Source organism: Gorilla gorilla, chromosome 21, assembly GCF_029281585.2.
Source record: "Gorilla gorilla gorilla isolate KB3781 chromosome 21, NHGRI_mGorGor1-v2.1_pri, whole genome shotgun sequence".
NCBI lineage: Eukaryota > Metazoa > Chordata > Mammalia > Primates > Hominidae > Gorilla > Gorilla gorilla.
The window spans coordinates 32,560,581-32,574,771 of NC_073245.2; the positions used below are offsets into that span (position 1 = coordinate 32,560,581).

The 14,191-nt window shown below is 54.7% G+C and overlaps 1 protein-coding gene across 2 annotated transcripts; it reads right to left on the minus strand.

Annotated features, from left to right (window-relative positions):
- Positions 1-8,031: 8,031 nt before the first annotated feature.
- FOXA2 (forkhead box A2) lies at positions 8,032-12,365 on the minus strand. 2 transcript variants are annotated; one of them, XM_004061892.5, is made up of 3 exons: positions 12,150-12,365; positions 11,053-11,122; positions 8,032-10,015 (listed from the first exon to the last, which is right to left on the minus strand). In XM_004061892.5, exons 2-3 carry the CDS (start codon positions 11,119-11,121, stop codon positions 8,711-8,713), a joined length of 1,374 nt encoding a protein of 457 aa, XP_004061940.3. In that variant the 5' UTR covers position 11,122; positions 12,150-12,365; the 3' UTR covers positions 8,032-8,710. The 2 variants fall into 2 exon arrangements, with proteins under 2 accessions (XP_004061940.3, XP_004061939.3); XM_004061891.5 differs by lacking the exon at positions 12,150-12,365 and having other exon boundaries at positions 11,053-11,257.
- Positions 12,366-14,191: the final 1,826 nt, after the last annotated feature.

The following is a 14,191-nucleotide window of genomic DNA, read 5'->3' on the forward strand; positions in this document are numbered from 1 at the left end:
AAGCCTGGCTCTTCTGAGATCTTCCAGTTTCTTTCCAGCCTCCCCCTAACACTTCAGATGTCCCTACTCATTTTCCAGATTCTGGAGTTCTGGTGAAGGCCGGCCTCCTAATTCATTGAAATAGGAATTGTCTGTGCCCCAGAGTCCTGGGAAGCCAGAATAAGTTGAGGGAATATGAGTTGAAAGACTCCAGCTCAAAGCTGCGCTGTGAAATTGGAGCAAGTTACCCAACTTCTCTCAGCCCCAAGACCATTACCTGTAAATTATGATTTCTACCAGCAGGAAGTGGGGAAGCTTAAAAGAGATCCTGTTCAGGAAGATACCTTGCATGGTTCCTGGCACCTAGGAGAACCCCACTCAATTGTGATTGGATTGACTAGAGTTTCCATTCAAAATAAGAGAGGGCAGGACGTGTGGATGGGAGCATGAAGGCCACTGAAAACACTAAAATGGTAAAATAAAGTTTCTGCCTATAAATTGACTAACTTTTCTGAAGGAAAAGTCTCTCTTTTCTAGAGAGGATTTTCTCAACTAGCAGGGGATAGATTTGTTGAAGTTACAACTTCTTTCTGTGTGTGAACTGCCCTGATTAATGTAGCTCAGAATCACAGAACAAATGAAAAATATATAGTGAAATTGATCTCCTTTATTTGAAGCTTAAAATGGGTTTGTGGAGGTAAAGCAGGCAAAAAGCTTGAGCAGAGCTTTATATTTTATACTGAAGGGTGCACATGTTGACAACTTGACTTTTTTGCTAAAGATGCTTCTGATTTCCATATGAAGCTCTCTATAACCCAGCTCCTGCCCTGGAACCTCACCCTATTCCTTCACAAAAAACGTCATCTAATCATCATCTGTCCTTTTCGATTATCCAGCTATCTACCTCAGGCCTTAGTACCTTCCAAGCCCTCTCCTCCAAATACTTCCAAAGATTGTTTTATGTTTTCAAATAAAGCACTTTTAACATTCATGAATTCAAGTTAGGAATTATATATATGCTTTCCTTTCAGTAAGCAACAATTTCCCAACAAAAATCAATATATAATTACTTCTGCTTTATAAAAATAGAAGGAATAATAAATTGAGATTATATTTTTCATTAAATACCAAGTCAAAATTCACATGCATGGATTCTTATTTTTATTTGCTCAGACCATTACCAACCCTAGTTCAAAAACATCCCTGCTTATTTTTGGACCTGTGTCTTATTATTTTCAAATCATTGAAACAATGGGAAAGCTGATTTACTCATTAAAAAATAAACTAGGACCCAACCATTTAAAGAAGCAGAGATTGAACCACATAAGCAAGTAGAACTAAAAAACAGTAAATAATTCTCGTCACAAAGTTGTAATGCTGCATTACACGCCAGTATTTTTCCCTTACACATATGTTTGTGAGGCTGAAATATTCTCTCTCAATAAATTTAATGATGTTTAAGTCAAAAAAGTATAGTATTGCCAGCATCATCTCCTGACACTGCTGGGAATATTGCTGCCTCTGATTAACAAGAGAGGGTTAAACCCCAGGCACTTGCCCTGGTGGGAAGTGAGACCTCTAGCTTTGCATGAATGAATGTAACTTAATTTGTTGCTTCTTTTAGCACTCCCAGCTATCAGTTGTGTTATCTAACAGTGAAATATCACCCCTTCTTTAGAGAGAGATTGAGGACAAGTAAGTCAATGCTTTTTAATGTGAACCTGCGGGGGGCGGGGGGAGTGGTGACAATGACATCTGACCAGTCCATGTGAATGTTGGCAGTGAGCTCAGAGCTCTGACAAACAGCAACTAACGTAAAAAATAAGCACACACTGGTGTGAAGGTATGCTTGTAAAAACTCCCTGTCCTCTCTACCTTTTCATGAGTGGTACTTTAGCACAAGGTGGCAGCTTCTTCTGCAGAGGATACAAACGATCTGGACTAGGCCCCAAGGGTGCAGGGACTGAGGGGGAGGGGAGAATAGGCATCACCTCCAGTCTAGCAAGAGGGACTGTGACGGAATTACAGCTTGTAAAATAAGCCTCCATCAGTCTCCCAGGAGACAGCCGGCCTCAACTTGGGTGTTCCCTGCTTGTTAGCCTCAGTCATAATTGGTCTCTCCTCCCATCCCACGTTGTTGGTTTTCTGTGTGTGGCTTTTGGTGTGAGCGTGTTAGGTCATCAACAAATACAATAGCGGGAGGGGGCAACTGGGGACACACATGATTGTTTTAGAGAAGAAAGGAGAAAAGGGATAAGAGAGTGGGCAGGAAGGCTGTGAACAGAATGGGGAAGATGGTCCAGGATTTAGGCTTCCGAGGCACCCCCTGGAGTGCTCCAGGGTAGGGAACTCCCTGGGAGTTTTGTTAAAGGGAGAAGAGGCCTGCCGGGAGCTGGGGACCCTGCTGAGCTCCGCTGAGGACATTCATCCATTCAACGCTATTTTTGTTTGCTTGTCTCTGGGGGTGCCTGTAACATCCTGCCCACATCCGGTGCCTCTCATCAAAAAAGAATTTTTCAAAAAATCCCAGTCAGGGTGATTTGCTCTAGAAAGGCCACGTGTGTGGAGCTGAAGACCTAAAGAACAGCCCAGGACCCTGGTGGGGGTAGGGTGTGGGTCACAGGCCTTCATCCTTTTTCCATCCATTGTTAAAATAGATTCTCACTGTCTTGTCTCTCCATCCCCCATCTCCTTTTACCTCTTCTCAGAGGAAAGCTGGGGATAGCGGCTACAGTAAATTTCTGACCTAAAGTTAACTATAAAGCCTAGAGTGGAGATGTCTTCGCATTTGAGGAAGGTTGAAGATACAGTGCATTGTTTTTGCTCAGAAGGGGAAAGATAAAGACAAGATCCCTAGACCCTTGAGTCTGTATTTACTGTAAAAAGAACATTTGACTGGGAAGGAAAGAGCAAGAAGTGTAATTAAGTCAAGTTGCAAATTTTGGGGATTGATTATTTTTTTCTGTTTGTATATTTCAAAGTTTTACATTTTACTCCACAACCCCTGGCTGGCCTGGTTGCCATGGTGCTGCCTCCAGGGCTGGTGTCCATGCTGTCCCCCACCCAGTAGGATTTCAGGTCTGAAATCTTGTTCTTTTGCTACAGCAGGGACAGCAAACTGGAGCTAATGGCACTAGGGTGTGCGTGGGGGTGGAGATGGTCTATTCTGTATGGCAGGACTTAGGCATCGTAGGCATCAGCCTACGACTTTGCAGATATAAGCCAGAACGGGCTGCTTGCAACTCCAGGTTCATGGTGTTTGGGAGGAAAATGTTTCCTTTCCTGCCCTCTCTTGCAGGGTGAAGGTGCATAGTCAGAAAAGGCCTTGCTGCTCTTTTGAAACATAACTGGTGTCTGCACATTCCAGATCTCATCTCGGCCACCCCTCCCTCCAAGCCAGGGCCACCTCCAGACCCCCGGATGTGTAGAAGCATGCACTGCCCCGAAGAAAACGCGTTGCCCCCAGGTAACTTCAGGTACCTCCTAGGGCTAACGCCTCCTTCTATGCCCTATTGAGCCTTATCTCTTGCTTCTTCCCGCCCCCCTCCCACATTAAAAGGCCCCCACAGCATTGAGGAGCGGCTTCTCTTTATGAAGCTGGGGAGAAGGCGGGCGATAAAGATTGGGCGTTTAAATTGGCCATTTGGAAGATTACATCTCTTCAGCGAGGGTCTTTCTTTCAAAACTCGCACTGAATTAAGGGTCATGGCTACTCCGTACCCGGCTCTCAAAGGCACGGCACCTTTGAATTAGGTCGTGGAGTGGCCTGGGCGAGGGGACCCGGGGCCATCAAAGGCCCGAGGGAAGGCCGTGGGGCGACACCCGTCTAATGACAAGTAATTGACGGATTCGACGCCGCGCATTACCAGCGGAACGGGAGGCATTAATTATTTAAAAACGATTAGCCTTGCCGTGTGTCCTGCAGGCGTCTCATCATGTTCAGCGAAGATAACTAGCCACGCGAGGCGAGCCGGGGCTCAGAGGGCGGCGGGCGCGCTCCTCAGCAGGCTTCGGGTGCGGTGGACACGGGCGCACAGCCCAAGGCACCAGGGAAGGAGAGGAGGGGCCACCAAGGGTCCCCACACAGGAAGGTGACTACATAACACTGACCCTGCTGAACAACGAAACAGATTTCTGCCCACTTGGGTTCGAAGTCTGGTGACTGCGGCGCAGATGGGAAAAGCTTTCCGGTCGGGGGTGGTGGGCAATTTCCATGTGCCAGTTCCCTGTCGCGTCAGACCAAAGACCCAAAGTAACCGAGCCAGGCACGGGCCTCTCACAGTGCCTGTTACCCAGGAGTTTAAAGTAAAGACCCCAGAGAGAATGTGGATCTGGCGTGGGGGCAGGGATGGGGGGCGGGCGCTGGTAGACACCTGGGGAAATACAACTTTATTATACCCTGCTCTCGAAAACCGAGAGTCCTGAGGTTTCAAGGGGCAGCAGCAGAACCACTATTTTTCCGAGGTCCACGCCTTTCCTCAGGCGGCGGAAAGACGCGGCTGGTTCTGTTGGGTCCTACAAACTCGCGTACTCCGGAATTCCCGAGGGCAAGCCCGGCACGCGCGAGCGTGTTCCTGCCCGTGGAAGGGGGGAAATCGGCGACTGGGTTGCAGGGAGAATGCGATGATAAATGGCCCTGCGTCTGCTTTCTGACTTTCTCTCCTGGACCCAGCTCGTAACCCCAGAGGCTCCCCAACCTGCCTGCCGCCAAGCACGGCTGTGCGCAAAGGCCACCAGCCGCTTCCTGCAGCCAGAGCTAAGGTTCACTCGCCTCTTAGAAAGGCGCGGCCCCGCCCCTGCTGCTGCTTGATGCGGATCCCCATCGTCTCCTCGGCCTGCCTGTGTCCGAGAAAGAGTTGAGACTGGACTCGAACCCCTGCGCGCCAAGGGGAGGGCGTCACCATGCTCGGGACTCAGCCTCTTCAAACTCCCATGCACCACGCACATCATTTTCTGCTGACCCCAACACTAGATTCTAGGGCCAAGGGGGTTCCCCACACCCCACCCTCCACTGTTCTCTGGAAACATGCTGCTCTCAGATCGAATCCCCAGACCCGAGCCGCTCGAGGGGCCTGTGTGGCTTCATCGGGGCCCTACCAAACTCCTCTAACTGAGCTCAGAGCCTAAGCGGTCTGAGTTTGCAACTCTACGACCCCTCATCCTTCCAAGTCATGCACTTTCCGAACCCCCTGCAAAAAAACCCAACGCCTTGAGTCTCAGTTGGCTGAGCTTACCACCAGCCAAGCCCGCCCGGGCGTCCGAGCCCTGGAAGTGAGAAGGACTGGCTGGGGGAGGGGCGGTGCGCGGACAGGAGCGGGGTGCGGACGCTGAGGAGGGGAGCCGGGCGCGGCCCCCGGGTGGGCGCGCTCCCTACCTGCGGCGGCCGGCGGGCCGGCGGGCGGGCGGGCTGCGGAGCGTCCAGCTCGCGGAGGGAGGAGGCCGACTGCTCCGAGCCGAGGCATCCCCGCATTTATTTGAGCTCAAACCAAGCGACTGTTGACTTTAGCACACAAAGCAAAGATTTCACTGCCCGCTAGTTTAAAAATGAATATTTTACCAAGATATCGATCAGCGTTATAAAATTCAGTTAAGTACAATGGGATCCTGGCAAAAAAAAAAAAAAAAAAAAAGAAGAATAAAGGAGGGGGGAGGCAATATAATATCTGTGCAAATTTGCTGAAGTGTGACGTGGCATGGAAAGTTTACCCTCCTGGAATTCGGATCTAGAATGTTTTTTTCGGTTGTTTACAGACTTTGTTTATTCACAGATCATGGTTGCTTAAACCGGCGCGCGGAAGGCGTGGGGAAAAAAGGAAAAAAAGGAGGCGGGAGAGTCTCTGCACCCCACAATGAGTAGAGTTGGGGAAAGCGCGCAGAGGCGATTTGTGAGCTCGTAAGCTCGGAACCCGGGCTAGGGGAGGGATTTAAGCGGGAGGGGGGCCTGAAAGACACAAGAAGCACAGAAAAGCCTCGGAAAGCGCCTGCTCCCCGACATCCTTTTTATGTATTCGGACAGAACTATATCTTATCGGTCGGGATCAGTGAAGGGGGGCGCGCTAAGTAGTTTAAAACGACCCTCGCACAATGGGAGTGCCATACGAAACATAGCAGGTTAGGGCAGCGCTTTCAGCCTCCATTGTCCCCCACTCGGCCCCCGGCCCTGCCTCTCGGCTCCTTCGCCACGGGAGCCTTTTATGTGATAATGAAACACATTTCAGGCCGGGCTCACGACGTGTGTGTCCTTGCTAGGAGGAGAGACGGCCTGATTGCTGGCTGTGGCCTCCGGATCCCCCCCTCCCCAATTTCTCTTCCTTGTGTTCTTCGGGACAATGTGGCATGTTAAGAAAGGGATTTGGAGGCGGGAGGGGGGCAGTGGCGGGGGGGAGGCGGAGGCGATGCCAAACCCCCCTCAAGCGCGTGAGAAGGCCAGGCTTGTTGGAGAAGGCGGCGGGGTGGGGGATGGGGTGGCAGAGACCCCAGCAAGGTAGCACTCAAAGACAGTCTCCAGGTCTGGGGCGTAGCTGGAACACTCCAGGTTAGGATGGTCAAGAAGCCCAAACATCTAATCTTGAAAAAAGGAGCCTGAGCTTAGAAACCTGAGGCAAAAAGTCCTAGCCTCCAGGCTTTCGGAGTGTTTTTACCCACCGCAAGCCACTGCGCGCGGGAGTGGCTCCCAAGTCCGCCTGACCCGCGACGACACTGATCCTGCCTTCGCCCAGCCAGCAGATGTCCTGGGCAAAACCAACACCAGACTCCCCTTTGCGCTCTCGGCCTTGGTTTTCACTGCCGTTGGCCGTCCTTTTAGGCCAGCAAGGTCGTCTGGGGGGAGAGGCAGCATGGTGTATAAGAATTCACTCTGGGATTTTTCGTTATACTTTTAGAGTCCTTGAAGGCTCACAAAATACCTGCATAACCCCTGGGCCCTGCAAACCTGGATTGCCAACCTCACCTAACTTACAAAAGATTTACAAGGGCCTTGAGTTTTGGAGGGAGATGGGGAGCAAATTTGCCGACAGTGGCATCTTCACTACTGTCATGGTCCATTGGCCAGACACCCCTTACCTCCTCCTCACTCCCAAATATACCCTATTTTTAAAAAACAGACTTGGATTATTACCCTGACTTATCCTTTCAAACCAATTCCAGGAGAAGATCTTCTAAATGTTTCCCTACACCAAGTGTCTCGCCATTTCTGGGTTAGCAAGGTCTTTCTGGGTTAGCAAGGTCTGCCATGGTTGTGCACAATATCTGCTCCAGGGAGAAGGGTGGGAAAGGGTGGCACCCTGTGTACAGAGGAGGCTGGAAGATCCAGGCAGAGTCCCAATTCCACCACTGTTCACAGTGGTGAACAGGCAAAGTGCTGCACCACAAATTTGCAAGTTTGATCCAAGCTCATTGACCTGAAGGGAGGCCCAAGATCAGAAGTACAGCAAAAACATGTGAAATCGAGGCTTCCCCCAAGAGAAGCAAGCTGTGGGGCCCAAGAGACCACAACAACAGGGCACATTCAAACAGCCAAGGTGGAAAATTGTGATATGTGGAGAGTGATCTTCTACTGGCTTTAAAAATAAACCTGCTGGAATGGTCTTCCCGGGATCTGTGTATTTCATTGTGTGTAAAGTTAACCCCCAAATTCAAAAAGTAACCATAAACCATATGAGTTCCATTTAATAATGTGCTTGCTTTAGTGTTTAGGGGGATGTGTACTGATATCTGCAAATTTGAAGTGGATTTAGAGAAATAAGATGGATTGACCAGTGGAGGTGAAGATAGATGGACAAGTATGTGATAAAGCAAATATAATGAAATGTTAATTGCAGAATCTCGGGAGCAGGTCCCTGTGTGCCTACTGTAAAATTCATTCAATTTTGGTATGTCTGAAAATTTTATTAATAAAATGTTGGGAAAACAGCAACACTCCCTGGGCCAAAATAAAATACAACCTGCAACCAGACAGGGTATCCCTCCCTCCTTCTTGAAATAATTTCCAAGCCTGTATATTTTGTAAGCCAAGTAAAGAAAAGAAAAATCTGGAAGAAAAGATTCAAGGGATAAAACCGGGTATAACACTTTAATATAGATTTGTGGAACTCTGGCCCTTGCAGCCAGAATACACATTTATAAGCCATAAATAAAGCACGCAGAAACCATAAATTAATCAGACCCGAGACCTGGATTTCACCGTGTCAAGATTGGGAATGCTTTTTTTTTTTTTTTCTTTTTCTTGGTCATTTACAACAGACCCTTACATTATTTTTTTCCTGTTTTTAAACAATAGTACAACCCTCTGGTTCTGTTAAAACTACATGGTTTTACACCGAGTCACTCACAAAAGTTTTTTTTTCTTTTTTTAAGTAAGACTTCCCTGCAACAACAGCAATGGAGGAGAACAACAACAACAAAAAAATCAGAATCTGCAGGTGCTTGAAGAAGCAGGAGTCTACACAGTAGTGGAAACCGGAGGCTTTTTTTTGTTTAACTTTATATTCTTTCCCGTTTTCCTCCTTATATAGAACGTGGGGTATCTGTGTGGCCCTCTGTTTGGGACGGAAGGGCTGCAGCGGGTGAAGGGAGACTGCTGTCTTGGGGGTGTTGGGGTGGGGGTGTTATGGATTTCTTCTTCCTTGCGTCTCTGCAACACCGTCTCCCCAAAGTCTCGACCCCCACTTGCTCTCTCACTTATCCTCGATCCGGGGTGCCAGAGTTAGCCCGGCCTGAAGTCGTCTTCTTCTTAAGAGGAGTTCATAATGGGCCGGGAGTACACCCCCTGGTAGTAGGAGGTATCTGCGGCCAGGGGCGAGGCGTCCAGGCCCGTTTTGTTCGTGACCGGGCCCATGGCCAAGCTGCCAGGCATGGGGGAACCGTAGCCGGGGTAGTGCATCACCTGTTCGTAGGCCTTGAGGTCCATTTTGTGGGGCTGGTGGTGGTGGTGGCTGTGGTGGTGCTGCTGCTCCGAGGACATGAGGTTGTTGATGGAGAACGGGTGGTTGAAGGCGTAGTGGTGTTCCGGCTTCAGGTGGGCCTCAGGCGGCAGGCCCGGGTGGTGGGGCGGGCCCAGCAGGTGGGCCGCGGCCTGCTGCTGCTGCCCGGGAGAGGGCGCCGGCTCTGGGGGGCTCAGCGCCGCAGCCGGCGTCCCCTTCAGCTCTCCCAGGCCCCCTCGCTTGTGCTCCTGGCACGGGGAGGCGCTCGAGTGAGGCGACTCGGTGCCCGCCGGAGTCTCGGGGGCCGGCCCGGCGGCCTCCCCGAGTTGAGCCTGTGAGGCCTGGGCCCCGGCGGCCGCTTTCTTGCCGCTGCCCGCGGCGCCTGCGGCCTCCTTCAGCGCCAGCTGCTTCTCGCACTTGAAGCGCTTCTGGCGGCGCAGGTAGCAGCCGTTCTCGAACATGTTGCCCGAGTCAGGGTGCAGGGTCCAGAAGGAGCCCTTGCCGGGCTTGTCGGGCGAGCGGGGCACCTTCAGGAAGCAGTCGTTGAAGGAGAGCGAGTGGCGGATGGAGTTCTGCCAGCGCTGCTGGTTCTGCCGGTAGAAGGGGAAGAGGTCCATGATCCACTGGTAGATCTCGCTCAGCGTCAGCATCTTGTTGGGGCTCTGCTGGATGGCCATGGTGATGAGCGAGATGTACGAGTAGGGCGGCTTTGCGTGCGTATAGCTGCGCCGGTAGGTCTTGGGGTCGCGCGCGCGGCTCAGGCCCGCCTGCCCGTACATGGGGCTCATGGAGTTCATGTTGGCGTAGGGGGCCAGGCCGCCCATGGCCCCGGCCGCCTGCCCCCCGAGCGGGCTCAGGCTGGGACTCAAGTGCGGCCCCATGCCCGCCACGCCGGCCGCCCCGGCCGAGCCGCCCATGCCCGCCATGGCGCCCGCGCCGGGGGACATCCCCGCCAGGGACGGGCTCATGCCAGCGCCCACGTACGACGACATGTTCATGGAGCCCGCGCTCATGTTGCCCGAGCCGCTGCCCATGGCGGCCGCCGACATGCTCATGTACGTGTTCATGCCGTTCATCCCCAGGCCGGCGTTCATGTTGCTCACGGAGGAGTAGCCCTGCGGACAGAGCCCCGGGAGGGAGGCGACAGCGTTAGCACCGCGGCTGGAGGGTGCCCAGACCTCCCATCCACCGCCCAGGCCTCCGCGTCCGGGGAGGCCTCCGGGGAGCCCTTTCGTCCCCGGTGGCCCAGTCTCCCGACTCCGAGTCTGTTTCATCCAGGGAGAGTCATGATCGATCGCCCTTGGGAAGGTGGCGAGCGGATTGCTGCTTGGGCATGTGGCCCGTTCCTAGCCCTTCTCCATCTCGCCCAGATTCTAGAACAGGGGTCCCATGGAGTACTCCCAAGCCAGCACCCCAAATACATTCCCCTACCCCAGAGTCTCCCCAAACTCTCCTACCAGCATACTGAGCTGGCGCCGAGGCCCGAAGTCCCCGGACGCCACCTCCGGTCGCAGCAAGCAACCTGCGGGACACCGCGCGGGGCGCCTCGGGCTGCCTCCAGCGAAGACTGTCCCGGGCCCCCTCTGTCCCGTCTCCCTCCAGGGACCCCCTCCCTTGTCCCAGGGAAACTGCAAGGCAGTGCCTGTGCGGAGTGCGGGGGCGGTGGAGGCACTGAAAGGGGCAATAGGGAAAGAACCGAGACCTGAACCACACGCGGCTGAGCTTTGCAGGCACAAACTTTCTTTCTCTTTGTCCACTAGTCTTTGAAGTCTGTCTCCACTTCAGCCCCCAACTCCTACCCATCTTCTCCTCCTCAGCTCCCCACCCCCTCGCCGGCCGACCTCCCACCCCTCCCCAGCCGCGCGCTGCCAAACATAACTCTGTTAGGATAGTGCGTGGCTCGGCCACGAAGAGGATTTGGAGGCGCCGCAAGTCAATATTTGATCACAAAGTTAATATTATCTCAAGGCTAACAGTGTGTCGTATAAAAAAGAGACCCATTTGATTCCAAGGAGGGCGGAAAAGGCGGCTGCCCAGAAAGGCTGGGGTTGTGGGGCGGGGTGGGGGGGTGCCAGCGAGGGAAGCGGTCCTGAGGTTGGGGAAGGAGCGAGCGCCGCCGCTCCACTTCCCCCTGGAAAAGACGAGCGCTTACCTCGGGCTCTGCATAGTAGCTGCTCCAGTCGGACGGCTCGTGCCCTTCCATCTTCACCGCTCCCAGCATACTGGAAGCCGAGTGCATGGCAGTTTAAAATTTAACAGCCACAACAAACGACCAGCAATCACCCCCACCCCCACCCTCTTTTAAAAAAAGTCAGCCAAAGCACCGTCCCCTCCTCCCTCCCTCTCTCGCGCTCCCTCTCCCTGGGCTCCACTCCCTCTCTCTCCCTGGGCAGGCCGGAGGCGGTAGTTGGAAGTGGGCGGGAGGTGGGGGGGGGGGGGCGAGGAGCGGAGGAGGCCCAGGCCAGCGCCCCACGGTAGGGAGCGCCCGCCGCCGCCGCGCTCACGGGCTGCCGGGTGGCGGCTGAGGTTGGCAGTGCCGAGCTGCCCCGAGGCGGCGGGAAGCGCGCGGCGCGGGGGCTGGTGGGGGGGTGGGGAGGAGGAGGAGGAGGAAGGAGGAGGAGGAGGCGGTGGTGGTGGAGGAGGAGGAGGAAGAGGAGGAGGAGGAGGAGGAGGAGGAGGAGGAGGAGGAGGTGTGGACCGCGGAGCGGACAAGTGCCGCAGTGACGTGGGAGGCTGGTGATATAGCGCGGCGCGCTGGCGCGGGCCTCCAATCCCCAGACCCGGGGCAGCCCATTTGAATAATCAGCTCACACCTAGGTGAGAGGTAGCCGCAGCCGGCGCTCCGCACCTGCCCCTCAGCGCCTGCCGTCCGCCCCACCGCCGCGGCGCCCCGCACTCCTGGGCGGTCCAGGGGAGCGGGTTGGGCGGGCGATCGGGCACGCGGGATCCCTGGTCGAGCCCCCTTTCCTCCCGGGTCCACGGCGAGTCCCCTGAGGAAGGAGGGACCTGGGAGGAAACCACCCTCGGGGGCGGCTCCGGCCTCCAGCCCCCGCCCCGTCCCATCGCGCCGGGCGCCCGGTGCGCCTGTCGGAGGGCGCGTCCGGCCTCAGTGCCCGGCAGATCCCTATGAAAGCCGGATTTATTTATGCAGGCTTTCTTCGCTCTCAGTGCTCATTCTCTGTCAAAACAGCAAGTCCATGACAGCCAACTTGCAAAACGCTGTCCTATTTAGAAAAACTACGTACACACCTTTAACTCGCCCGCTGCTGCTCCTGCGAGGCCCCTCCCTGTTACAGTTCAGACCCGGAGCGGCCTCGGGAGACGCGCGGGGCGCACGGTCTGGCCGCCTCGGCTCTCCGACTCCTCAGACACCGGCCGCCAGGGACCCGCAGTGGGGCGGCCGGCGCCTGGCGCAAGCAGCCCCTCTAGCAGCGGCCGACGGTTGGGAGGCTGAGATTTGTCTCTGATATTCAGGCCGGCGTGTTTCAAGGTTACTTTTCAGTCACAACCGAGGTGCCCACAGCATTTCGTAACTAAAACAAACAGGGCAGGAGGTGGGGAGGGAGGGGTGAGGAGAGAAGAATCCAGGAATCAATGATGGGGCATATGGAGTTGACTTCAGGAGCGTCTCTGTCCTCTCTGTCTTCCAGAGGGACTGCTTAATAGAAATTAGAAACTCCAGCAATCGTATACTTTTATTTCCCCAGCAGCTCTTGGGTTCAAAAATTGTCTTCTGTTCTGGGTTAGCCTGTGAGCCCAGATTTGGAGTGGGGGGATATTGCAGGTGTTTGGATGTGGAGGCTCTTTCTTGGTTCTGAAAACCTGGCTGGACCTTGGGGATCCAGCCCTGTATCCACCCCCTCAGACACAGAGAATGCATAGGAACTAGCGGGCATCCAGCCCACCTGTCCAAAATTGGGGGCGATGGTGGCAGAAGACAGGCGAGATGGCAGACACGGAGCTTCGCATTGAAGCTTGAGTAAGGGTGAGGCTGGAAGGCAAGCGAGGAGGGAGCAGTAGGCACAGGGGAACCACTTCCCTAACCCCAGGACTCTCAGGTCTGCACGGTTTGGGACACAGAAGGAAGCCGCCGGCAGCATCTTTTGCTGCTGAAATGCAGATGGTTTGGACACTTCACAAAGAGGGCATTAATAAGCCCGCCGAGTGAGCGCCAGGGCGGGATTCTCCCACAAATTCAAGGTCTGTATCTCCGCGGAAGCCGTGCCCATCGGTCCCCAGAGTGCTGAAGGCTCCCACGAGGGGCAGGCCAGCCCGGTGCGCCAGGGAAGGGGCTTGACGGTGTGTACGGCTACGTAGTGAACGTGGAGGTGTGCGCAGCGGAGTCAGAGGGCCTAGATCCCCAGCATTTCCCACGGAGTCCCACCTAGCGCGTGGATGGGAGCAACTTCATCACTCCACCGAGGGCAGGGAGAGAGGAGCACGCATTGGAGCTCAAAGAATGAGCAATTTTTCAAAGCTTTCTCCGCAGGCCAGGGCAGACACACACGCACACATACACCCACCCCACCCCCAAAACTCAAAAGAATGTTATGGTTGACCTAGTCGGTGCGTGTGCTGTATGAGAGTGTTTGTGAGCTTATGTGGGTGCCCACTTCTCTTTCTATTTTGCTCCTGGTTGGAAATTTGGCCCCAGAAATTATTCCAGGAACAGAAGGAGCGAGCTGGAGGGCCGCAGGAGGAGGGGGCGCTGCACTTCCAAGGAGCGGACTTTGCAAGCCCCCACCTCCACCCCAGCACTATTGGTGGCCGGGGTCAGGGACACCAGAGAGCGCTCGGCGGGGGCTTCCACAGTGACAGGGCGCCCCCTGTCGGCCGCCAGGCCCGCGGGACCGACCCGAGTCCTCATTTACCCCCGCGATCCCAACCCCGCAGCTCCGGCACCTGAGCACCTTCTCCCCCGCTCTCCCAGTCTCTCCGAAAACGCCTTCGGGGGGACTCGGCCTGTTTGGAGCCCCAACCCCTAAGTTCTGCGCGAACCCAAAACGGCCTCCTGCACCCTGGCGAGGTTCTGGGAGCTCCGGTAGGGTAGGGCTGGATGACGCCGCCTAGAATCTCGGAGCAGCCGCTCTCGCACCCTCCTGGCACGCCTGCCCCATGGGAATGAGAGCGGGGTCTACGGTTAGCTTTAGGTAGCTGGGAGCGGAACACCAACGGGCTGCGAAGGAAGCAGGGACGTTCAGACAGCCTGGGGTTCGCGTTCCCTTCCAGCTCAGCGGTCTTTGGAGCTCCTCCTTCCCGGAGCTCCGATTTCTGAAGGGTTATCCAGAGTT

Excerpts from the sequence above, each read along its gene's own strand:
- FOXA2 (XM_004061891.5), bottom strand. The coding sequence starts at position 11,139 with ATGCACTCGGCTTCCAGTATGCTGGGAGCGGTGAAGATGGAAGGGCAC. Across the intron at positions 10,016-11,052 it reads GCTACTATGCAGAGCCCGAG|GGCTACTCCTCCGTGAGCAA; the intron begins GTAAGCGCTCGT and ends CTCTGTCCGCAG.